Genomic DNA, 26,642 nt, shown 5'->3' with positions numbered 1-26,642 from the left:
TTACTCTGACCTCTTCCTTCTGGGGATAAGACCCTGCTGTGCCTTCCTTTTAGTAGGAAAGGTGTTTTTCTTGCAGCCGTCACAGAATGGTTCTCAAACAGTCCCTGGTGCTGGAAGACCCAGAATGCTACCCAAATGGAACATCCCTGTACTAACAGTGTGCCTTCTGGCAGGTGTCAAACTACTGTACTTGCCTTGAAGAATCTCTCAGAAACATTTGACATGTAGTCTACTGAAGGTTCATGTGCACCTTCAAAGAACAGCGTGTACAGTAATAAAGTGTTCGAGATCATGTGGTCCTTGACACTGCAATTTTCCAGTCACTATTTTTAAGGATGCCAAGTCCCAACTCCCAGGTTTTTGAGTTACACCAAGTCATATCTTGAAGTCACTTATCATCTGAACACAGAAGAGCAGCTATTTATGTACTGGCTAACTGGTGTTGATTGGTGTGATGCAGCTGTGCATCCCCTCATAGCCTTTGCTTTCTCAGAGGGACTCCAGAATTCTGCTCTTATATTCCCCACTGCCATACACCATGAGCTCAGCCTCAGGTTAGGGGGATCTGCAGGAACTGCAAGAGAAATTTTTTCTGCCCTTCAGAGAAAATACAAGTGTGCACCCACAGTATGCATGTGGACTGCATATGTTGAAAAGGTCTGGTAACTATAATCATACTGGAATCACACAGTGGGGTCTTTATTACTAAAGATGCCTCTGAAAATATGTATTTTAGATCTGGTTTTACTGAAATGCTAATTGTATTTTGTGTAGTGACTTTACTGTGATAGTGGCCACATTTAAGAAAAATATAACAGCTGCACTACTGTAAAAACAAAAAAACAATCAAACCCTTATTGAGATTGATTATTTGTCCAGGAAGAGGATCATTTCACATGTGATTTTTTTTTGCAAAATTATAATCTAAAATTCATAATGTTATAACCCTGGAATGATTATTCATGCTTTGCTTATTTTCATTTCAGTAAGTCTCAGCAGTTTTGTACCACGACAAAACTTTCTAAGTATCGATCTGCCTGTGGTGATAGAGACATTTTGCAAGTATCCTTTGAGGTATGTTTGTTCTTTTAAGGTAAGAAGGGAGCTGTTCAGAATTTAGTGATCTAGCAAAATTTCAGTTGGATGTCATTTTAGACAGGATGCCCTGAAATATTTCTGTAGAGATTTGACATCTTTATCCCATCTCTGCATTGATTATTGTCCATGTGCCAAGCTAAAAATAACTCTCACTTTCTTGTGTTTAACAGCATATTTTTGCTCAGTGCTTTTTTAACTCTTGAGGGTGAGCCTTAATGGATGTGACAAGAAAGCTAAAGTAGGCCTGAATTTAAGACAGAAAAAATAATATGTTCCTGCTAGCTTTGCAATGTCAGAGTTTTATTATTTTTGTGTCATTCTACTGAGCTAAATAACAGCTCAGTTTTAATTTTTTTCTTCAAAAGAAAAGAAAATAGCTATTCAAAAATCAGGATAATTCAGTTAACTCTTGCTTATTAATGAACAGGTTTATATATGTACACCTACATATAGATCAGTAGACTTGAATGTGACTAGTCTAGGAGCCTTCACCTTAGACACTGAAATGTTTTTGTGTTGCCATAGAATAACTAAACAGTGTAGTTCAGTTTAATAACAAGTCCACAGATTCAGAGTAAAGGTACCACATAAGTTCCCATTTTCTGGGGACACATGGAGGTTCACGCTGCCCTAGCCGCTTTCTGGCTCGTGTCTTCCTGCCTGGCCATTTAGGATGGAGGTAGGTACTGCAGTTAGCAGGCCCTTAACCTACAGTAAAAATTACCTGCTTGTGCCTCATTCTTACGTGCACACACATGTACAGAAATTCACTCAGCTTTTCTGGCTAACAGGTAAGTAGGAGACATAGGTCAGATTTCTGTTTATATTCTAGTCATTTACTAGGAGATGTTTTGGAAAATACTCTACTCATGATTCCATACTTGGGTCTAGAATACCTTCTTAGTTCAGATGTGGTGTCAGAGCTATAACCTTCCTCCAAAACCACACAAAGCGAGCAAAGAAGATGGTGATTTTGCTGTCTCCTGCTTTCACTCAAGTCGTGAACAGTGCAGATTTAAGTATCCAAACTTAACTCTTAAAAAAAAATTTATAAAGGCAATTCTCTAAAAGGGTATGTTATGGTGTAAAACTAATATTACTCATATAATTTCTGTGAAACGGAATGGCAGCTAGAAAAATAACCTTTGTCTGTCTGTCTCTGCATACTAGAAATACAATACATATATCTCTATTTTTTTAATTTTATTTTATTTTTTTTACGTTTAATCAGATACTCTTAATGAACCTTAACTACATTCAAAATCAGGTACCTCATCTCACTATCAGGAGCATTGGCAGTTATCAATGCTGTACCCTGCTTCGCTTTGGATGGTCAGTGGATATTAAATTCCTTCCTGGAAGCCACACTGAGCTCCCTAATTGTAGAAAAACATAACAGAGAGCTTCTTGGCTTTTTGATTTTGCTTGCTGGTAGTGCACTTTTGGCTGCCAATGTTGCACTGGGACTTTGGATGGTGACAGCACGATAGAACATTGGATTTTATTCTATCAGTTCTCAAAGTACACAGAAATAATGAATCCATTACCTTTTAAAATTTGGTACTGAGTTTGAAATAATTCCCTTAAAATGACACCAAAAGAACAATCAACTGGTGGTTGCTGTTTTAATTTAAAACTTTACAACACCATGCCTGTGGTCATGGGAAATCTAATAGGAAAAAATAGAAGCCTTTTTATTTACTCTTTAAGCATTGTATTAATTTTGGAGAAATTGCATTTTAAGATTTAATAGGAAAAAATCAGACTTCATTAACTCAGATCTCAAAATAAGGGAATTATTTTGCTTCAAATATTTGTAAAGTGGGAGAAAAAAAAACAGTTTTATTTTATAATTTAACTAATTATCTGTGTGGGCTCTGATAATTTCTCAATCAGCATAGTCTTCAGTGACTTGTTTTGGTTTTTTTTAGTCTGGTACTCTACCAAACGGTATTCTAAGAAGCCACAAAGTTTGGTCTCAAAATGGGGAAAAGCTAGGTAAATGCTTACCATGTGTTGATGGGGAGAGAGCAGCCATTTGGGTGAGTGGCTTTCCTTTTCACCTGGCCAAAATGATTGGAGGAATGTTGTCCTCAGGATGTAGATGAGAAGTGCCAATGTCTGCTAAAAATGAAGTATGTGGGAGGATAACAAAGCCCACATGTTTGCGTTGCTTACACTTCCAGTTGTATATTATCATACGCAGCTGAAGTTTTTTTAAAGGCAATATTTGTCAGCAATAGCTACAAGATAACTGAAATTTTGTTTCTGAGTGCTGAAGTATGCTGTGCACAGTTTTCCTAAGTGATGTGTAATGTTTGTGGTGTTTTACTCAGAAAATAATACTGTATTCTACCTGTTCACAGTTGAAAGTGAAACCTATTGTTTTTATGGTGTCTATCTTCTGATGCTATGCATGTAATATGTACAGTAATTCACTGATGGTTTTCTGTATTTCAAAGGGTAATTTTCCTTTGCTAGGCTTCATTCTGTTCTGACATAGCTAACAAAGATATTTAGCTGAAGCTGGTCTTAGATATGAATTATTTAGAGGAAGAATATGGTTGTGACTTGAGCTATTTAAACATTTGGTTTTGCTTTCTGAAATGAATACAGACCATATCCTTGTTCTTGGATGAACAGTGGAAGAACAGTCAGTGTTTTACTGACTGAAGTATGTCTGACATGCTTTGAAGCTCTTTAGGTCTGTTATGTTTTGTACCCAATAGAATTATATATTGAATGTCTTGTCTTTCTGTAATATATCACCTAGTTTATATAAATCAGGTTCAGTCAGAGTCTTGCCTCAATATAGGCTGATATTTAAACAAAAATGCTCTGGTTTGGGAGCCTAAATATTTGAAATAATAAATTTTTGAAAAATGCCCTGCAACTTCTGCCTCATACAGCACTCCCCATAGGAGCTTCTGCAGCTCAGAGTTCCTTTACAGAAATGGCCTTTCCATCAGGAACTGAAGTGGAACCTAAGCTCACAGATTCTGGCCTGCAGGGAGTACTGAAACATATATGACAAGGTAAAACAGATTCTTTTGGCACTTGAAGTGAAACCTTGGGTAATTTCAAAGTGGGGCTGAGCCAAATTCCTGGTGTTGCTGCATAGATTCATAACTCTATGATGTTTGCATTTGCCCATTGATGTGTACTTTTGCACAGTAGCTTTCACACTTAGATACACTCCTTTCTTATGATGGTGCAAGCACTAATGAGAGACCATGTTTATTTAATTTGTTGTTGGCTTGTTTACATCCCTTTCCAGTGCTGCCACAGGCTGGGTGGGCCCTTGAAGTTCACTTCTGTGGCATGGCTGGCCCGTGCCTCTCCTTTTCAGTCATTTCAACCCAGGCAAATTGGTACAGGTCCTGGCAGGAGAGAGTAAGTCCTCCAATCCACTGTGAGCTGGCCTCTTTGGGGACCATTAAAAGTAACACAAAGTGTAAGAAAGAAAAAACAAACTACACTAGGTAAGTCTAACTTGTCATCACTCCTGGAAACATAACAGAGGTTTCAGAGTAGCAGTTCTGATGGGCTGCTCTGCCATTCCTCAGTGGACAGGAGGACAGGAGCAGCCTGGTCCTTGCACAAGGCCTGGCTCTGAGGCTCTGTTCCAGACTGCTCTCTCACCTCAGTGACTGTTTTCTGATTTGAGCTCTTCCTTTCAGTGGCTCTGTGACACTTTCCTCTGTTTCATCCAATCTACAGTGCAAAAATTAATTTGCATTTAGAAGTTTTACTGTGGTTTAGTAAGACAGGATATTTAGTTTCAAAACATGTCAAGTTTGATACTTATTTATTCATGTTGACTACAATGGCTTGGAACAATCCTTTGGCATAGTGCCTCTCATGGAGATGTGGGCAACAGATTTAGAAAAACCCAAAGCTGCTGAATTGACATGCACAAATTTTGTCTGCTATAATGAGGCAAGCAGGCTGTTCCTGGCTATTTAATGTGCTACCAAAACATGGAGTTTTATCAAATGAAGCTAAAGCCAGTTTGCTTTACAGAGTCACTGAAAGCCAAAGTTTTAGCAAGTAGAACTTCAGTCTGTGTCTGACCTCATAAGCAAGAAGATGGTGAAGAAGACATTGGTCATGGCTTTAGCAAAACAGACATGCTAGTGCACTGTAAATACACTAGTTATCTTGTATGGAAGAGAGAGTACTAGAAGTGCTTAAAAATAATTCATGAGTCCATTTCTCCACTTGCTAAAATTCAACTGAGTAAGGGTTGATTTAGGTATGTACAGGTTCTTTAAATCAAGACTTTAAGCAAACTGAGTGTGAATGATGAGCCAGCAGATCTTAGATTAGTGTGGACAAAGGTAGTAGTTGAGTTGGACCACTCTCTGAAGAAGAGGTTGTTCAGTGGATCCATTTACTTCTCTATAATCCTAACACATGGATTACATTCTGATAAGCATGTGCCATACATACACTTACTGGAAGGATTTTTTCTGGCATTTTGGTCATCAGTTTAGCAAGGGAAAACACGAAAGTACTGAGTGATTTTTGTGTGTTGGATTTTTAACAAAGTATTTCTGATGTGTGTTTTGTTTTTGTAAAAATAGGAAGTCTTTAAATTAAATCCTTCTACATCTTATTCTAATTAGCCCCTCAGAATCTTTAATACAGAATCCATCAATATAATTATAGGGCATATTGACTGGACTATGAAACACAGCACTCTTAAAGATTGGATGGCTGCTACTTTTTATGTATATACTATGCATTTTAAATCTGTATCAGATGGAAAAGTAATGTCTAATATTCAGAAATGTTATACTTAGCTTTTGTTTGAAAATTTCCAGAAAAATTCCATAATTATAACCATTGTTCTACTTTGGTTTTTATGAAATTGTTTTTTATATCAGCAAATATTTACATGGCATGTTCTGATAATGCATGATATGACATGCAGATGACAAACTTCTTAGCATGGGGATGTTAAATGCTCTTTGCTAATTTAGGAAATTAAAAACAGCTTGCTTCTGTACAAATTAAATGAAAAAGGCTTCACTAGAAGAAGTATAGACAAAGTTGCAGATTAGTCATCCCAAACTATGAGCCACAGTGGAAAATTTTTAACTCATCCTTTTTATTTAGAATTAAACAACCATGTTGATAGTTCCTTTCAGTGAGAATTCTGCATTGTGGGTATGTGTGTATACATACATTTGTATGACAGATACATACATGGCCATAGGATGGATTAGTACTTCTTTAGGGATAGCTTACAGCAGTTCTCCTTATTCTGCAATGTAGGCTTTTGCTTTTCTTTTTCCTTCTCTCTGTGAATTCTGTCTATGGTTTTCTCTGGACTTGAAGATAGAAACTTAGGTTTTCTTCCCATTAGCAATTCTTAACTTCTTTATTAACAGAGGATGAATGATGGGGACATGATGTAACCACAGCTGCGTGAGTTTTGTTCAGCTGTTTAAAGTATGTTTCTTACTTTCTGTGAAGCCTCAGCTACAAGCATGATGAACATGGCTTTTGCAGGGCAACTAAAAAAGGTCAGCCTTGGAATCCATCACTGTCTTACTGCTGCTGTTTGTGCTGTTCTGAAGAACTGGGATGAACAAGACTGTGTAGGTCATACTGAAGAAAGAAAGTTTTCAGGGCAGAACTCTCCATGGCAGTCAGGGTGTTTTAGCCTTCTTTTAATAAGGGTATGTTTTGTTCAGTTTAGCACATCAGTATTCCCAGTGTTCCCATAGCTTCCCATACATTTCACATGATGCCAAAGGGTGACCTGTAGGAATATTTTTAAAATAAATTATATATGTGTTACAAATTCAGAGCTTTCATACTGATCTGGATGTCACTAATGACAGATGAGGAAGGCTTATAAAGCTTTATATAGCCTAGTCTGTATTTAATTGTTTTAAAAATATGTGAGTTAAACACTAGATATGAGTAGTTGTTTCTAAATTATGCTTTCTGTACACCTGCATTCAGACCAGTTTCCACAACCAGTCTTGTCTCAGCTTTGTTCTTGTAATCTTGTGAGTAAGGAATCTTGAACCTTAACACAGGTAAGATCCAATATTGGCAAATATTTTATACCTTCTTTATCTTGAATTTCATGTAGCACTTTCTACTGATAAGTTATTTAATGTGGCAGAGTTACCTGGGCATCAATGCAGCACTTGGGAGCATTGCACTGGGGACTGCCAGAGAACAGCAGCTCTGTGACTCCTGGTCTTTGGGCTCATCCACTCCATCACATGAAGAGCAGATGGCAGCGTTTAAGGGCAGTGAAGGACTTCAGTTTATGGCAGCTTTATGAAACTTTCACACTGCTGACCCGGTGTGAAAGGACAGGAACAAAGAGCAGGATATGACACTGCAATTCCTTTCGTTCCGTTTACATTGTCATGAAACCTGAAAAGAATTTGTAATTAACATTTCAGAGCAGGAAGATATGTTTTCCAGCCCTTCACTGAATCATTCAGTGACTGATGGTCAAACTTTTTTCTTAACAGTTTATCATTCCTTCAATAAATATGTGCTGAATAAGTAGCATGGATAGTTGTAGCTTATTTTGTAAAATGGATTTGGATATTTCTCACCTCTGGATGTTCATCCTGGGATGGTTTTTGCAGCATCATAGTATAATTGGTCTTCATTGATACTGGGTTGAAAGTTTAGAGGCTCTTTCCAAGCCATCATTAGGAAAATCTATTTCCAAGTTATTTGTTAATCTTTTAAATTAATCTTTTCCTTATGTTACATTGTTTTTAGATTTCATATACTCAGTTGATCTTATCCAAAGCCTGTGGATGGAATATGTATTGTTTAGAAATTCACTGTGGGTTTTTTTTTCCTCTACATGGCCTTATTTTTCACACTGACTCACAGCTGTGGAATGTTAGATTTCTAGACCCTTTGTTCCCACTATGCATTGTTCAGGATCATGGGGTTTTTTTAAAAAATGGGAAAAAAAGAAAGCTTCATTTTGAAAATGTCAGCTAACAAATATATGGAACACTGAATAATGTATTGTAGTTTTGTTTTGCTTTTTTTCTCTATTTAATTACCCAAACAATAAGTATTGTTTTCTATGTATGATAAATGTATCCTGCAAATAAATTCATTGTCTGATTGTTGCTGTGCTTAAGTCTGTTTTTAAAAATAAGGTAGAGTGACATAATTCCTTATTAGTGGCAATTGCCATATTCTGTCATATATTCTTGTTCTTTTCATATGTGATTCATATTCTCTCTCTGGGTACCAACCTTTTCAGGATCTGACCACCTAAAAATAACTATCACTTTTGGTTCCCTTATTTATCAGCTTATAGACAAGCTTATAGACAACAGCAAGAGCTGAAATACTTGATGCTGCATGTCATCATCAAGGTAAGCAAAACCACTGCTCTGGCCAGTCCTGTGAGGGGAACTTAGAATGTCAGTTCTTCAAAGGTGAACTTATATATGACAACCTTTGATTTGTTTATCTAGGCCAGGCCAGAGCTGGGCACATCCCCTGGCTGGTTCTGGACAGGTTTCCTTGGGTATCCAGGTGGTGTCGGGGCTGGGCCAGCACAGCACACCCGCCTACTTCAGCTCTGTGTGAGAGGGAAGCGTTGTTGCTGTTTCTTGAGCAAGCTCATCTGGGGCCAGCCAGGTTATTTGTTCTGAGAACTAAATCGTCCTTTGTTGCTTATTGGACACGCTGTTACTTTATACAAGCAGAGCTGTTTCAGCAATTGTGGCTTTGTTCCCAGATAAAAGATGACCATGAGAAATGGACACAAAGCACAGATGGACACATTGGTAGGATTTCCCAGATAGGCTGCTATGCAGTTTTTGCAATTTTCTGAATTGTGTTTTTCTGGCATGAGGAAATGCCTCATTTTTTTTTTTCCTCTTACCCATGTTAAAGGTAGATGCAATAGCATTTTTTTTTCTGAAGCATGTAAGCTTTTAGGAGAGTTCTGAGGTTTTTCAGCTGGTTTTGAAAATGTTATCTTTTACTGTGATGAGGTATGTTCCTCTTGTAGTCTGGGAAAACAATCAATTATATCCTAATGTCATCCTGAGAATGTTGCCTTCTTCACTAACGTAATTTCAGAGTAAAATTTTAAAAGAAATCCTGTATCTATGAGTCTTGTTGCTGGTAACTTTATAAAGAAAGCTAAATGTAATTCTTTCTGTGATCATACCAGTTTGAGCCACCAAGGAGAAGCATTCCTAAACATCTTCAGTAGATCTGTATGCACTGAACTCGCTTAAATATTTTTTAAGTATTTTTATGATGTTTTGATGTGACCTATACAACAAAATACAATTTAAGGTTTGATTTTAATCTTATGGTCATAAACAGATAATTCATAACATTTATGAGACTTAGCTCATAAGCATCTTGTAGACTAAAATTTTCCCCTTTTTTTTACCATAGAGAGATGTGTTTGATGTTTGCTTTCATACTTTTTCATCCTTTTAAGGCTCTGGTGTTGTTGGATATTCTTACCAATTACATATCATATTCCCTGCATTTATGATTAGTTCTAGTTCTCTTTAGTTCTTTGCAAGTATATTAATGGCTGAATACTATATCACTGCTACTTCTGACCGTATTGAAAACACATGGTCCTACATCCTCTTTTATTTCCCCCTCAAAAAATTCTTTCAAACTGAAAAGAAATGCTTTTTTCTTTTTTGTTTTTCCTAACATCATCCTTTTTATTTGCTATTGCATTACAAAAGTTCCTGTCCTTTTACCTTTCATGGCTCTTCAAGAACATATATTAAAGTATAACCAGATATTTTTTTACATTTCCCCAAACCAAGTGAATTTGATTCAGTTGCCCATGCAGGTATCTGGTGTGGTCTGAGATATCCTAAGGTGTTCTTAAGTTAAAAATCTGACTTAGTCAAACATTTTGAAACTCATCCCCCACGTGTCTCCTTTTGTCTGCTGGTGGATGAGTCTCAGGGTTTCTAAGATCTACACATGGGGCTTCCAGATGTGGGTGAGACCCTACTGGAGATCAAAGACATTCTGGACCAGCTGCTGGATACTTGGAAAGGTACCTGAGGGCATTTTGTATCACACCGGATGCTTGCACGTGGGCAACAAATCAAGCCAAACAGATTCCTTTTCTTCCTTGCATATTTTCTTTTTGGCTCATGAATTACAGTAGACTATGAGGCTTTTTGAGTAAGTATATCTGACATAAAATTCATCTAAGCTTCTCTGTTTATTCAGAACAGTGTGATCCAGACTGGCTAGCAGAATACATGCATTCTCGTCCTGCACTGACCTGAAGCCTGGAAGCAGCAGAAATTAGTGTTGCTGCCTTACCTATAGCAAGAAAAAGGAAGGGTGATGTTGTAAGGAGAGCCCCATCAGTCTCAAGCTGTGGAGGCACAAGGCTGTTGTGAAGGGGCTATGATCATCTCTGCCAAGTGCCATTACACTGTGTTTGACTGGTTTTTTCATTAATAACTCCACAATAAGCATTTTTTTTTTATTTTTTTTTATTTTTTTTTACATTGAGGCATTTATAGAGCTGACCTGCAACTAGAACTAACAAGCTTCCATTATTGGTAGAAACACATTGGTGGTAAGATCAGAGGGGCAATAAAAGCCTGTCCTAGACAGCAGTTCAGGGTGTCCCTGCTTCAGAGTTGTATCCCTCTCTCTGACTGAGGATCAAGACCAATCTGACTTTCAGTCTGCATGCAAAGTCAGAACTTTTCTCCTCCTGTTTCTACATTCCCCCTTCAGCATGAGTTAACCTTACAAATGCAATTACTAGGAAAATCAATTTTTTGAATGTTTTGCCCCTTGGCTTTGTTTTCATTCCTGCAGCTATTTGAATAATAGCAGATACTTGGCCAACCCACCTGTATCATTGCTGCAAAATCAACAAAGATTATGAACGTGCATTATAAACCATAAATTCCTGGGTACTTGCCACTGGTTATACCAACAGATTTAATTTTTTGTTTTTCACTTTGACTATTTACTGCTCTTTATTAGATGCGTGAATTTATTCCCTGGAAATGTTCTGGCGCTTGCAGTGCTAAACATGCTGCAGTGCTGAAAGAAGGAAAAAATGGCAATCCCAAATTCTCCTAGTGTGCTTTCTACAACAAAATTCACTGTTTTGTTTAGTGAATCAACACAGATAAGAATATTTTGTCACAGATTAAGGCTCTGATTATTTTTCCAGCATTTAAATTCAAAGGTACTCCTAAGGAGAGCACTTGAGTATTTATCCTAACTGGCCTCTGTGTACCACTGACCTCTGCAATTAAATGGAGCTGAACCAGAAGTTGGGCCAGAAGTTAAAATATTACTTTCATTGTTGTGAAAACTTCAGCATATTAACAAATGGTAGTTTTTCATAAAAATGCAGAAACCTATTTTTCAGTTGAGATCTTAAGTAACTGGAAGAGTACAATTTTTTTAAGCTATTTTTTTTTTCTTTCATTTTGATTGAAAATACCAAAAGCCATTCTGAAGAGAACATTTTAGGTCTCACAGGCTTACTTAGAGGGGTTCTCTTTTAGCATGTGCAAATGATGGTGTAAAAATAAAACAGCATCATTTAGCGAAGTGATACTATATGTGACACTAAATGTATAAATCACTCTGTTCTCATCTATATGGTCATTAAACCAATCCTGTTATGTTCTGATGTAAAATAGCAAAAATAACCCAGAAAATTAATGGTCATGCAAGTTTAAAAAAATTTATTTTTATTATTAATTACAAGTAAGTAAATAATTTGAGGGGGAAAGCCCCTTAAATGAAGGCACTCTTCTAGATCAAAAAGGAATTAAAAGGCAAAATAAACATCTTGTCTTCTGCCATAGGTTTGTGTATACACAGAGATATGAATTTGATAAGTACTTGATAGTACTTGATTTGATAGTACTGCTGGCCTGCACTAGCATCAGTTTAGGTAAAAGTAATGATTGTTTGTGGCCTGTGAAACATTCAGGCTGTATCTGCAGTGAAGTGGCACTGTCAGATCCATAAAATGCAACTTGCAGTGAAGAAAAGTGGTTGAGCAGCTCTGTCTGGGCCTGGGATGTGAGGCCAGGACAAGAATCCGTCCTGCTGTGCTCCCCTGTGTGAGCAGCAGCACCCACCAGGGCCAGCCCCAGAAAGGCACCTGCAGGACTTAGCACGGACAGATCTTACTAAGCTCTACCGTTAAGACCTTTCTTACCCTGAGGTCAGCAGCCCTCCAGAGCTAGCTCAGATTTTTACCCAAAATAGCTCTGAGCTCTTCTGCACATGCCCAGCCCTGGCAGCAGAAGAGCTCACAACATCCAGGCTGGGGTCTGGCAATGACGTGTGCTGCTCCTCTTGCCTGAGAGGCTTAGTGTAGCACTCAGTGTGGAATTTTATCATCCAGCATCCCACAAAATGCAGCAGGGGTTAGTTCTGTCTTTGAAAATGCTGTGTGCAGGGATGGGAGCTGGATACAGCAGATGGGGAATAGCCTGGGTACAATCCAGGGTCTGTTTAGTGAACACTGAAGAGTTTATGTAATATTAATAATAGGTGAATTCCAGGTCGTGGCCAGGACCTACTTAAAATCTCCAGGACAGAGCCGTGAAGTTTCCAGGAAAGTTTTAAATTGTGTCTTGGTTGTTGGGGTTTTTTTAATCTTTGCTGTATCTGTAGATGCATACAAACCATGTAAAAATGAGGATTGCTTTAATATTTGAAAAGCTCTTCTGCTTTTCCACAGAATTTGCTGAAATACCTTTTCAATGTTTAAGAGAACATTTTAACTTTCTTCCAAGTCCAGGGAGTGTGCCATCTTATGAAGCTTATGAATAAAAGAGTTTGAAATGGACTGTTTCTTCTTCAGCTGCTCCAAATGTCTGACCTTGTTGTATTAGCACCAGTTTGGTGCTGATATAAGCTGGCTGTTTTAAGCTGTAAGGAAAGTCAGCTGTCTGAAGAACAGCTTAACTTATTAGTCAACTGGGCATCTGAAACTAGAAATTTTTGCTTGTGCACCCCAGACTTTGGAATGCTGTCCTGTGAAATCTAACACTGCAGCCAAACAATTAGACCTGATACCAGGAAATTGTAGGTCCAAATTAAACTGAATCCTTGAAGTAGACCCTGAATATGATATGCATGTGAAAACAGCTAAATTGTGCACGAGCAATAAGACTTTTATCAGTATGAAAACAGGAAGGATTCCTTTCTTCCATTCTCGTTCACCACAGACATGGTCTGGCCACACTGACATTAGTGGGAATCATCCAGGCCCTATATGGAGGGGCGCATCGAGTGTTAAAGTAAGAGCAGAATAAGGTGGCATAGCCTAAAGTGTCAGAACTGGACCTCCCAAAGGAGGAAAACATCTGCTTCAACCTACAGAATGAAGCAAGGGGCTTCTCTTGTTTTAGTTAATGCATTTTGCAAAGCTCTTTACTTCTGTAATGTCAGACATAGCCCTATTCTTCAAGCACATCTTGTAAAAGTTATTTTGTATTGAAGCATAAGGATGTAGCAATCAAATGGAATTTGCAAGGTTTTTTTGCTTTGGGCTGTAACAAGCTTTCAAGTCTGCTTGTTGATGAACAGGCTGCAGCTATGAGGGGAGGAATTCAGGGACTGAACCCCACCTAGCTTGAGTAACTTGCTTTAGGCATTTGGAAAGTCACCCTAGCCTCTCTCTAGAGCTAACAAAGACAGACATACCACCACAGATAAGCCATCTGAGGAGCACCAGGCTCTGGGGCCGCTTCTTAACCAACATACTACAGACCCAGCCTGGGTGAGCAGCCAGGGCACAGCCTGCTCCACAGCCAGGTTGCAGAAGGACTGCATTAATAGATAGGATTGGTCAGAGCACCTCTACAGGCAGTATAGAGTTGAAGGAATAATGAGTGTTGTTTCCTATGCTGCCTTATTTCCTCTTTCTTTCTTCGGTCTACAGCACATTTATGAATAAAAAGCTTTGTTTGAGTAAACACTGGTTTGTGGCTGATTACTGTACTCAAAAGGTAATTTATTCAATATTATTCATGTGCACCACATTCCTCCAGAGAATGTTTTAGAACATGTTCTAAAAATTTTAAGTATTGGTCTTAATCATTTACAAGTTTAAAATGTTTTAGTCTAGTAACACAGTATCTCTTCTTATGTATGTGTGTGTCTTTAAGATCACTGAAACATGATGATGAATATTTTCTAATTGCTAGGTATCTAGAGCTAGCAATCTCTTCTTACATTTTAAAGTAACAATTAACATAAAAAGAGTTTAAAAAGTAAACAATAATGCTTAAAAGTACTAATGATGAAGATAGTGATTTAGAAATCAACCTATCTAGAGCAAGCTTAGAAATAAGCCAAATGTATGCCTGAAGATAAGCACTCTCAATTACATGTGTGGCCTCACATCATCCCTGTCCACCTCCCACACCATGTATCTCTGCTGTAGATAATGTTGTAAATAATCACTTTGTACCTTCAGAATTTCTCACTAGCCTTTTCTCTGTCTTTCTGCCAAGATCAAGCGTGAAGGCTGGAAAGCCAATTAGAGATACAACTTTCCTGTCACAGCTGCCACATTCATTCACTGGAGAGAGACTTTTCACAAGGGTGCACAGCGACAGGACAAGGGGAAAGGGTTTAAGTTGTAAATGGGCACATTTAGATTGTGTATTAGGAAGGAATTCTTTACTGTGAGGGTGGTGAGGCACTGGAACAGATTGTCCAGGTTGGAGATGTCTCTGGAAGTGTTCCAGGCCAGATTGAATGGGGCTTTGAGCAACCTGGTCTGGTGGGAAGTGTCCTTGTCTATGGCATGGGGGGTTGGAATGAGATGATTTTTAAGGTTCCTTCCAACCCAAACCATTCCGTGATTCTATGATTATCAGTTTGACACTGAATTCACAACCTGTATTTCTTCTACCTCTTCTACCTTTCCCAGCATCTCTCCCACAGCCTCACTTTGACTTCACCTTCTCACTAACAAATCCATAACCACATTGCAGAGTTATTAGTATCTGCCTGCCTTTGTTTTACTTTGTATTACTTTGTCAGTAATACATGATTTTTAAATGAAAAAGTGATAATTTCTCAACAAGACACTCTATGCAGTCAGGGGAAAGCAAAGGAGGAGCATTGCATCTCTGTTTTACTCTTGATTTAGCGGGGGACTTAATTAAAAAATGTATTTGTCACACTTTCTGGTTTTTACATGTCTTTAAAAGAAATGACTGTGGTGGTATGATTGACAAGGACTGTGTAGAGAATGATGACTCCCTAGGTAATTATGTGTAGTTTGCCAGCTGTGGCAACTATTTGAAAAGCTGCACTTCTGGCCAGAGATCATTAGCGTATATATACCAGGTTACATACTTCCATACAATCTATTGCTTAATGCTTTATCTCCCTTGAGGGCATTAGAGATATTAGGCAAAAACCTGGATTCACATTGAAGGATGATTTGCTTTAGGAAGAAAAATGTTTTTACAGTGAATAAGCATTACATGCATCATGTAAAGATCCAGCCAAGATTCTGGAAAGCAACCACTGAATCTAGGTACATTTCTAGAATTCTCAGTCTAAAGGATTTATTTTTCCAGTGCAAGAAAACAGAAAATGAAGTCTTTAAAAAAAAAAACAACTTGCACACCAGAACCATGGCATACCACACACTAACATTTGTGTTTGTATATGTGACTCTGATTTACTTCCCACTGAAAGAAAAAATAAAATGGTTGGGAAAACTGAGGACAGGTGCTAGTAAGGGCACTAACCATATTATCACACACAATCACACTAGTTTCCTGGACAGCTGAAATAATAGCAGCCTGGTTTAGTGCCTTGGACCGGTTTCTGCTGGGTGACTGCACTTCACAGTAAATCCTGCAACACATCTGTCATCAAAATTGACAGCACCTTAAATGTGACTCTGAGTAGCTAGGGCAGGTGCTGAGAAAATCTCCACATCTGCCCAGGCTTGGTTTTATTTCTTGGAAAACCAGGGAAGTGATGGCTTGAGTAACAGAATATTTCCACCATTAACAAACTGGATTAAGTTTTACAAGACCTGAATTAAACTTTCAGCTCAGCCCATGTAAAAAAAGGAGCAATAATGTTTTGGTGTTTTGCTGATTCCTTTTATTTTCAGTATTTGGGTCATAAATTCTCTGTGTAGAAACTCCCTTTTCTGAGTGCAATGATGTGAGGATATAACTCTTTGGAGAGAGGGGCTCCAAGTAGTGATACAAAGATGGTTGGAAAGCAGTGTGCACTGGAAAAACTGGTTTTCAGAAAAGAGATACTAGGTCTTAAACATGATCCCTGTCACACAGTCCAAACCCCAACAGCAGCATGCATTTTGAAAATTCATTCAGTCAAGAAGTCAGCAACAGTGCAGGCAGAGCAAGCAAAGGCAGTTGTAAACAGCAGAGAAATCAGAAACTGACAGAATGAACATCCTATGAAGGACTCAGCAGGAGGGAATGCAAATGATGGTATCAAACAATAAAATATGGTTTAGGAGAAGAAGAAAGGAAGAAACACTGGGAACAAACAGTGCTGCATTCAGAGCAAGTTGGGCAAAAATGGTTTGAATGGAAACATGGAGAAAGCTCAGCTGATTTCTAAATAACAGATAAAGATGCTGAGATAAATGAAAGATATTAAAGTAAATTAAGTATCAAAGAGCTATAGACAGAAGCAGGGCTGGAGTAGCATGCAGCAAATGAAAAACCAAGATTATGGAGGGGAAATAGTTGGGAGAGTATTGAAGAATGAGACCTCCAGTTAGCAAAGATTTAAAATGATGATCACAGAAAAGAAAGAAGAGAGAATGGAACAGAAGAGCAGAAAGTTGAAAGAGGGAATGGGAGAGATGACTGGGACTTGAAACTGCAGAAAGAGTGTACGGATTAAAGAGGTATAAAGAGATACATAGATAGTCATTGTTTCTCCTTCATTCAGAGGTATTTTGGGTTTTTTAATTATTTCCTTTTCTACTTACTCATGCAGCACTTTTTATATTTACACCACAGTTGCATTACGTGTTTTTAAGATTCGTTATTTCAAGCAGCTTACAATATGACCTTAGGGGAGGTTTAAGGTTTTATAGCAACCTTTTACCTAACCACCACCTCTTCTCAGGAAATTTCCAGTTCATTCCTGCCATGACTGAAATGCTGCATGATAGCATCTTTGCAAAGCCTTTAGAAACAGCACGAGGCCAAAAGCATCTTATTGCTTCTCAGTTAGCATTCCCTCAAAAGTCAGTTTAATCCCACATATCTAGTGCTGCAAGCAATTTCAGAAAATTAAACTGGAATTTCCCTATGTGTTTATGACATGGCAGTAACGATAGATTTTTATTTGTAGTTAAATATTATCCTGCAGTGTTTACCAATTAAACATTCAAGGCACACAGGGAAAGTGATTGTGGGCTTGACTGAAAGCCAGATAAAGGGAGAAAATATCATTGATTCAGCTGTGGTTTAGTATTGATAAAACCAGCCCAGAGAATGATTTGTGAATAAATGCGGGCATTTCACTAATACACAGGACGTGGAAATGCTTGCTTTTAAGGGCTGGAGACATTTAACTCCTAAACAGTTTATAAATAGAGGTCTGTGTTGTTTTCAGCAGAAGGATATACTGTAAATGTGTTACTGGAGGCTACCATTCAGACAGACTGCACATAATCCAGGCAGTGGAATATGCCATGCAGGATGGATGGCATATGAATAGGATCTGGCAATAGCACATGCACTATCCCTTAAAGTTGAGCTCCATGAATTATTATAAATGTAGAAGTGAAGCTTATTAACCAAAACCTAAAGGTAATGCTACTCACAAGATAAAGTTTGACCAGAATTACCTACAGCAGGAAAATGTGGTCTCTTTCCCATCAAAAAGTATCATTTACATTTTGAACAAAACACAGGGAAACAAATTTAATGTGTTTTTATCTTGAAATTATTCATGAATGAGAAAGAAAAACTGGAAAAAACCTTTGAGATCCTCAAGTCCAACCATTATCCCAGTGTCACCACCATGTTCAACATTAAACCATGCCCCCCAGTGCCCTACCCAGATGTTTTTAGAACACTTCCACAGATGATGACTCCAACACTTCCCTGGCTAGCCTGTTTCAATGCCTTACAATGCTTTCAGTGAATAAATTTTTTCCAAATATCTAATCTAAACCACCCCTGGTGCCACTCAAAACCATTTTATCTTGTCCTGTCACTTGCTACCTGGGAAAAGAGACTGATCCCCACCTGGCTACAACCTACTTTCAAGTAGTTCAAGAGAGTGATAAGGTCTCCCCAGAGACTTTTTCTGCAGGCTAAAAAAACCCAATTCTCTTAGATGCTCATCGTAAGGCTTGTGCTCCAGACCCTTCACCAGCTCTGTTTCCCTTCTCTGGACTTGCTCCAGCACCTCAAATAAATCTAATTGAAAGTAAAACAAATTTGTTGCCAAGTGGTCAGTAGTCTAAACAGTCCTATATGCATGGTAATAATGACCTTGCTCTCTTGTCCAGAAATCAAAGAAATTTTTCAGAGTCCCTTGGGTTTACTCTGCAAAACCACAATCATGTGGTCTCATAACTAGAAGGAATCCAACAGTAGAAATGGTGTCAAGAAAATATTTCCAGGGAAGAAGAATACTTAAAGAATAAGGTGCTTACTAGTGTTTCCTCTGACCATTCTGGCTTCCTCCTGCAGCTCTATTGCAGTGCCTCCCATGTGATCCCATGGGACTTGTTTCCATACCACTAGGAAGCACCCCAGCAATGCCTGCAGATCAGAGGCACCCCAACAGCAGTACTCAAACCTGGTTTATGACAGGATAAGCTGTTCTCTCCTAGGGCTGAGTCTTTTAGTCCATCTACATAGTTTCAACGCAGGACAGTGTGTGGGAACGCTCTGGGTGCTGCTCCTACACTCCTGCAGTGCTGCAGCCAGCAAAGGCTCCAGACTAAGTCTGGCTATGCTGAGCTGCCCATAACGCCAAGGAAAACCGGCCCCATCGACCAGGAGAGCCCTGGGCTCCTTGTGTCAGTGGCTCTCAGTGCCACAGTGTATCCATGTCAGAGTGCAATAAAATCTGTGCAAATTTTTTGTGAGAGAATGGAGTCAGGCAACTGCATGATTTGTTCCAAGAAGTCTGCATGACATATTGGTTAAATTTTACAGCTTTGTTTGACATACCCAAAAGTGGCTGTCACACAGAAAATGTATCTTGTCTTTTCCTGAGCCATTTTTGTTGCAAAAATCTGTTATTTAGTATTTGTTGGTCAAAAAAATGAGTTCATACACTTTCTCATTAGTTCCCACACACTTCCTAAGCAAACAGTAAAAGTTAAAAGGCTGGCAATTCAGTATTGTTTATTGTTACATGGGGCTCTGTCAGTTTGAGTATGTGATGAAGAGAAATACAATAGTGCACAATTTAAAAGAGGAATCAGGAAGAAAATAAAATCCAAGAGTTTCATTTCAGCATTCTCAAATATCTTTTTGAATCAGTGTCTTTTGGCATTAGCAAGACACCAGCTTGAGCTCTTTTGGCACAATGAAACACAGGATCATTGGTTATGACAGATGTAGCCCTTAAAAACAGGGCAAAATAGAAAAAAGGTCAGGAAGTAGTGAGCACTCTGAACACAGCAGCTTGAATTAATCAGAATATGAAAACAAGGCCACCATATCACTGCCTAGATCAGAAGAGAAACCTAACCAGGATTTCTAGTACCCTGCAGGTACGACAATACATTCTTTTCTTCTTACAGCTTAACTCCTGCATAGTAGCAATCCCAAAACACTGAAAGCATAGGAGCCAGACCAAACTAAATTACCCACCACTTGCTTTAGGTCATAAAAGCAACATTTCTGTCAAGTTTTAATTGAAAAATCAAAATGTTTCCACACCAGAAATTCGAATGACATTACCTATTCACTTACGTTTTTAATTTTGCATGTCATGCTGGTAAAGTTGGAATTGGGAAATGACGGGAAACAAAATAGCTACTTGCTTCTTTTTCAGGATTCATGCACTCACAAAAGTAAGACCCTGAATTGATATACTTTAAAATAAAGAAAATACAATTGCATGTTATTCCATAAAATACTTGAAGTCTTCAGATTACAGAACACTGTATGAATAGCTTTCCTTCGTGTAGCTGAACAATTTTTGTCTATTGAAGCAACTGGCATCTTCAGTGCCTATGCTTTGACATAATTCTCATCAAGGAGTTTTATGCTTCTAGTTTTGTCCAGACAGAAGAAATTAATGACAACTTGAATTCTGTAAAAGAAATTCTTTTGCTCTGTCTCTTTTTCCAAGTCTGCATTTCTTTCTCCGTTTTCAGCCCAAAAATCAAAATAGATATGGTACTCAAAAGTCCTGCCTTTGAAAATTATCCTCAGGTGTTACCAGTAGCTGCAGGTTCCATTGGAAATCCCCTTAAAATTTGAAAATCTTCCCTCTCAAGATTTTCACCTCTTACCTCTTTGAAGAAAACCTTCCAGAATTCTGATGCTGGGAAGAAAAATATAAAACCACCTACATTTGAACTTTGCATGTGGTAAGTATTCCTATCTGATTACTTTTCTGATTTTCTTGTATTTGAGGTTAATGTTGCTGGCAATAATAGGCATTATATAAGTGTTGCAGCCAAAACCTCTAAGCAAACTACATGCTATCTTTTGAACAACTGCTCACTCATTGACAATATTTTTACATGCCATTCAGTGTTCATCAGAAGGTCTTTCAGTTTAAAATTAACAGAGTAAAGAAGAAAACCTAGAAAAGAAATCTAAACCAACCTGCTAAATAGCTGGAGAATATATTAAAGACTGTGTAAGGAATCACTCAGATCATATAAGGCAAATAATAATATAAGGCAAATAATAAAGAACCGTTATGGAAAATTTGTGTATCATATCATATACACAAGATTATATTATTCACAATAATTTAGAATTCATGAATTTAGAGCTACCTGTTGAATTTTTATTTTTTAAAATATCACAGCTGAAACAGTTTTTGTCCTTATGGGTGTAGAAAGTAACAGAGAAAGAAAGTACTGTTACTACCATTTCTTGTGTGGAATAATCATTAGCAACTTAAATATTAAAACACTGATCTGTTGACTCCTAACCTACTGCTCTAGTTTCTCTCAAAGTATCAGCTGAGACATTTTAGTAAAGACTGAGCTGGTACTAGTGGGGACTAACTTCTGCAATCAGTATATCTTACCTGACAAAACTTCTGAGTTGCGAGGACACATAAGTTTTCTCATGTTTACAAGGGGCTGTTTCAGGCTGAAAATTTTTATGTCAGTTCCAAAAGGCACTGATGTAATTACTGCCAATTACTACTTTATTGAGTTCTGGTGAAGTTTTGGTAACAGATTGCAATACATTATTATTGTATTACCTTGTTAATGGGATCAGTATTTTAACATAGGTTTTGGGGGATTAACTACTAGACTTTTGTCTGTTTCTCCAAATTTGATTTATGTGTTTTAGCTCTAATTGTGAAAGTACCTAGATGAGCTATTGATCAATAACTTGGGATTATATTCTTGACTCTACATTTTGATTTACATTGCATTTAAAAAACATACAAATTTATCATTAGATGTTACCTGACAACTTAGAGGAACTGACTGTGAAAACCCACAAAGTCTTTCACAAAGTCCTTTATTTCAATAAAGTCAACTTTATTTCTATAATGTTATTTAGTGAACTCAAAGATGGTCAGACAGCAAATCAAATGAGATCATGGCCAGCTGAGTTGATCAATATTATCTTGCTGTATTGTTTTTTCCCCTGCAAAACTCATCTCTCTTTCCTCAGCACATGCTGTTTCTTATTTACAATAGAAAATGGAGAAGTTTGTGCAAAAGTTTATGCTAAGGAAAAAACTTGAAAAAAAGTAATCATGGATCTCATCCCCACACAGCAATTCTTATTTCAAGTTGAGAGTATCTCTGAATAGAAGGAAATTAATTCAATCTGTTCAAAGCACTCCACAATGTGGAATTCACCTGAACTGTTCATAGGCAACAGATAGAAGCAGAACACATTTTATCTGATCTGGCTTAAACTGCAGATGAGATGAACTACATCTTAAAACTGGCTCTCTGCTGTTTCTGAATGCAGTCAAGACAACCAGATCAAATACATGCTTGTTGTATGATTGTAGACATCTGAGTTAGAGGAGATGAGCTTCATGAGCAGGGTGCACAGGAGAACCTGTGCCACAGCTGTTCTGCACTGCCACCTTGGCCTATTTACACAGGCACCTTTCTTTAATCTGGAAATCCCTTTGCAGAAGAGACCATTTTCTGACTTGGAATTAATATTGCACTTGCAATCAAAAGGCTCACTCATGACAGGCATAATGGTAATACCTCGTCTCACAGTAAGAGAGCTGAACTCATCAATAAAGCAATACCCCTTACAGAGTTCTGAAGGGTTAAGTTTATGATGTAATTGTAGCTAGTGTGAGTTATTGGCAGGTATTTAAGCACTGTTCAGTCTCCTTGGTTTTATATTTTGAATGCTGTTACATACAATTCTGCCTGGAAAGTCAAATGATCAGGTAGAAAAGAGTATTGGTCTAACCCTGTCTGCAGTGCACCAAACAAATACTGACATTCTGGCTCCCTCAAAGGTAGCATTAAGACTGTCTTTGACTTCAGTGGCAACAGAATTTCATGTAAGAAGCCCTGAATCCAGTATATAATACAGATATGAGAATAAAATTCATAGTATCATTTATCAGCATTTCTCACAGAGTGCATGCTGAGGTATCATCACTCAAAAGAGAATTAGAAAAGGTAACTAAAAGGAACAACTTTATGAGAAATAATATTATTAAAAATGCATATAAAGTACATATTATTGATGTCTAGTTAAGGTAAATCATCTTTTCTATTGTGCTTTTTTTTATACTCCCTGCCTTTTGCTCATCTGTTCTACTATCTTCATGCTGTCTGGATAAATTCACTACTCTAATTTTAATCAGTTTACCATCCATTCTTTGTGTAGTAATTCCCTCCCTCAAAAAAAAAACCAAAAAAAACCCAAACAAACAAAAAAAAAAAAAAAAACTTTGATCAGAAAGAATATTATTTTCTTCATGTTATGGGAGGCTAGGATTACAAATTATCACCCCATGTACATTTTCCCCTAATATAAAGAGTTTTACCAGGTATAAAAGAAATTATTTCACCCTTATCATGTTGTTTACAGTTTGCTATAATATTTATATTTTTTCAACTGTAGCTGCTAATGTTGGTCATAAGAAAGGAGAATGGTGTCCACTGGATGCAGAGTGCTGTGATGAAAAAGAGGGGATTTACCTATTCAGTGTGTTTTCTGATATCTAGGAGATATTCTCTTCCTGAAGTCACCTGCATACCATGGGAAATTATAACCAATAGACAGGATTCTGTAACTTGAAGGGATTGGGGAAACCTGTGCATTGCTGGTTTTGTGACAGTAATTATTAGAAAATATAAACCAAAGAAGAACAGAAAAAAAAAAAAAATAACCCAACCACACAACTGAAACTAGCTTAATATAATAGAAAAATTATTCTGTTGTATTGCTGGTGGAAACAAGGGCTGTCCTAAAGTCCCAACCATGTCACACACAGCCACCCCAGCACTGGTTATCTGACCTCACCTCAGCTTGCCATCACTCTGCTTTGTGTGCAGGGAAATGAGGCATCAGAATGCAATTTTTTCTGTTACGTTCTTTTTGATTGTGAGCCACAGGTCCTGTCCTGTACTCTATAAGTCACCACTTGGGAGTGGTTTAGGTATTCTAACAAGCTGATGCAGCCATCAGATGTAACTTCTATAGTTTAGGTCATAAAAGTTGACTAGTACTGGCAGGCCCTATCAATGCCTGAGGAGATGCATCCAGACAATGTGACAGGCGTGACAGAGGGTGGACAAGCCAGGCAAATCCTTTGGTTGCTATCCAAGATTATGATCATCTGATGTGGTACTGGGAATCACCTGATGAGCTGCCCATGGGATCAGATGATTACTGGGGACAAAGAGCAAATAGGGGAGATCATCTGATAGGAGCTGTAAAAAAGGTTCCTCAAAAGCTATTTTCAAACACCAAGAGGGTCTTCTTATAGGATATAATTGTTCTGAGAGATGACACAGATGTTAAGGAAAAGCTTGATCAAATTTTGCTGCATCATGTGGTGAGTTCACAGGCAAGATTGTGGTTGGGATGGAAAAGCAGTGTTCATCTAGCCTTTCTTTGTATTTAGTTTGAGGGTGGGTGAGGAAATTCCCATCATTAGGATTCTGGGGAATTCTGTTGAATGGTCAAACATCTCAAGAAAAACACAGAAAGAAACTCTGTCAGGTCTGTGGCATTTTGGCAGTTAGGAAAAAAACCCAACCCCAAACCTCCCATTACGCAGATTAGAGGTACAAGGTGGGCTAAGCTTAGAGGATGCTGCTGGGAAGGAAAAGGTAAGGAAGAGTCTGTAAGTGGTTTCTGTGACTACTTCCCAGTGTTAGCAAAATAATTAATTAGCTTCTGTCAAGACTGAAACCTGATTAGTGAGTGTTTTAACACAAGTAAGATGTCCCTGAAGAAAATGTGCAGGATGACCAGGACCCTGGCATGACTGGACTTAAGGTCACACCTCCATGGTAAATAACCTCTGCCCAAAGGGAACAGACTGGAGTCCATCTGGACCAAAGGAAATCCCAAGGGATTTCAGTACTCTGGCTGAAATCCAGCAGAGGATTCTCAAAAAGCAGGGAGTATAATAGCTGCTATAATTTATGGTAGCACTTATTTAAGTAATTAACTCTTATCTGAGTTTGCTAACTTCCTGAAATTGTTCTCTTGTTCTGTGAGAAGTCTTACATCCTATGATATAATTTGACTCTCCAGGGTCTTTCTTTGCAGAATTAAAGAAAAAAAAAAAAAGGAGAAAAAAGAGTCTTTATTCATCTTGTAATCTACCTGAGTAAGTTTCCTGTTGAACTCAATAAGCTTGTTTTTAGAGTTAGAGTTTTTTCTCATAATTTCCAGTAAGATGTAGGCTCCACACTGCCTAAATTTAATTTGAAATGGAAAATTTTCTATCTTTTTTTTTAAGCCTCTAGAGTTATGCCCCAGCAAGCCTACATATTAGACAGAAAGCATCCAAGAGAGGGGGAATAAACTGTATTTGTTTTAGTAAACAGTAACATGCTCAGGCGCAAAAGTAAAATAATAATTAAAAGAGTAAATTCATTACAATAATCAGTTCTAGTTTTCTTAGCTGTATTAAACAGTTGTTCACCTCTAGAAAACATTCATTTCATCTTATATAATAAGATAATGCTGTTTCACAAAGTGAGTTTCATGTTTGGTCACAATTGTGATACCACATTGTCACATCAAATAATTTCTAAAACAGCCATTAACTTACAAGACCCTTTCCCATCCCATCCCACCAATGTTTTTCTAAAATGAAGTATTATCTTCCCTCTCCTCCCTCTTAAAATTTGCCATGACTTCTGTCAATAATAAGCAAATACTTAAGGACTAGAGCTGTGTTCCAAAAAAGAAAATTCCTAGGCAAAACCTGATCCAGATATACAAAAAGTGAAGATGATGAAAGCATTTTCAGGGGTTTGCACCAAATTCTACCGCTCTTCTGTTTGCAGCTTCTTTTCCCATTTTGGGAACTTTTTTCCCATTTTGGTACTATCTTCTTGCAGGCACTTTAGCTTGAGGTTATATGTTTGCACATGTTATTCTGCTTATTTAATTATGTTGCATTAATGTTTAACAACACTTTGAATATAGAGAACCAGGCATGGAGAGAGAACTCATGTGTATGTACATTTTACATAGATATGTTTATTTTCAAGGTTTCAATTAGTATTGTGAGATGGCCACATTATTCCCAAGTGATAGAGCCATGAGATATACAAGTGTTCCTAAACAATGGCTAACACAACCTTTGTGAACTCCTTTCTTAAACATGTCATCACTTTAGAAACTTTTTAGCCATTCAGGAAAAAAAAGTCTACTATTGTTAAGTAACCCTAGGCTGGACTCAGAAAAACCCAAAGCTAACGAATTTCTGAACTGGTTATAAACATGAGTAAAAAAAATTATTTTTCTTAAAGGATGTTTCTTAGCTGTGATTGAAGAAGAAGCTGGGTTTAACTCTCATTCCTGAGGTGAACTTTGGATTGTGGCAGTTGTAGGTGAAATATTTTCAGAACAATGAACAGGGGTGTATGTAGTCAGAGAGGATGAACAGGGAACCTGTGGTTAAAAATGCTAGTACACCCTGCTTAAAAAACTTGAGACTTGAAACACTTGGTATTTCAGCCTGCTGTGGTCCTGTGTGAAGAACAAAGGTTATATAGGCTAAAACACACATCTAGTGCAGGTTACTGCATACTGTGCAAAGCCTTTGTCCCAACTATTTGCCAGTGCAGGATTGTTCCCATCAGCTGGTGTCTTTTATGTAATCTAGTCCAATCTACCTGTAGAGGGTATGGTCTC

At 37.8% G+C, this 26,642-nt stretch overlaps 1 protein-coding gene across 3 annotated transcripts in view; it reads left to right on the top strand.

Moving 5' to 3' along the window:
• Nucleotides 1-8,225, top strand: part of MBTPS2 (membrane bound transcription factor peptidase, site 2) — a 50,420-nt gene extending 42,195 nt beyond the window's left edge. For 2 of the 3 annotated variants that reach the window (XM_058847864.1, XM_058847846.1), the window contains 2 exons: nucleotides 987-1,062; nucleotides 2,366-8,225. In XM_058847864.1, coding sequence (XP_058703847.1) covers nucleotides 987-1,062; nucleotides 2,366-2,588 — 299 coding nt within the window. In that variant the 3' untranslated portion in view covers nucleotides 2,589-8,225. Of the gene's footprint in view, nucleotides 1-986; nucleotides 1,075-2,365 lie in introns of all 3 variants that reach the window. The other variant, XM_058847855.1, reaches the window with a different exon arrangement.
• Nucleotides 8,226-26,642: the final 18,417 nt, after the last annotated feature.

This window comes from Poecile atricapillus, chromosome 1, assembly GCF_030490865.1.
Source record: "Poecile atricapillus isolate bPoeAtr1 chromosome 1, bPoeAtr1.hap1, whole genome shotgun sequence".
Taxonomy (NCBI): Eukaryota; Metazoa; Chordata; class Aves; order Passeriformes; family Paridae; genus Poecile; species Poecile atricapillus.
This window is presented reverse-complemented; position numbering and strand designations above follow the sequence as displayed.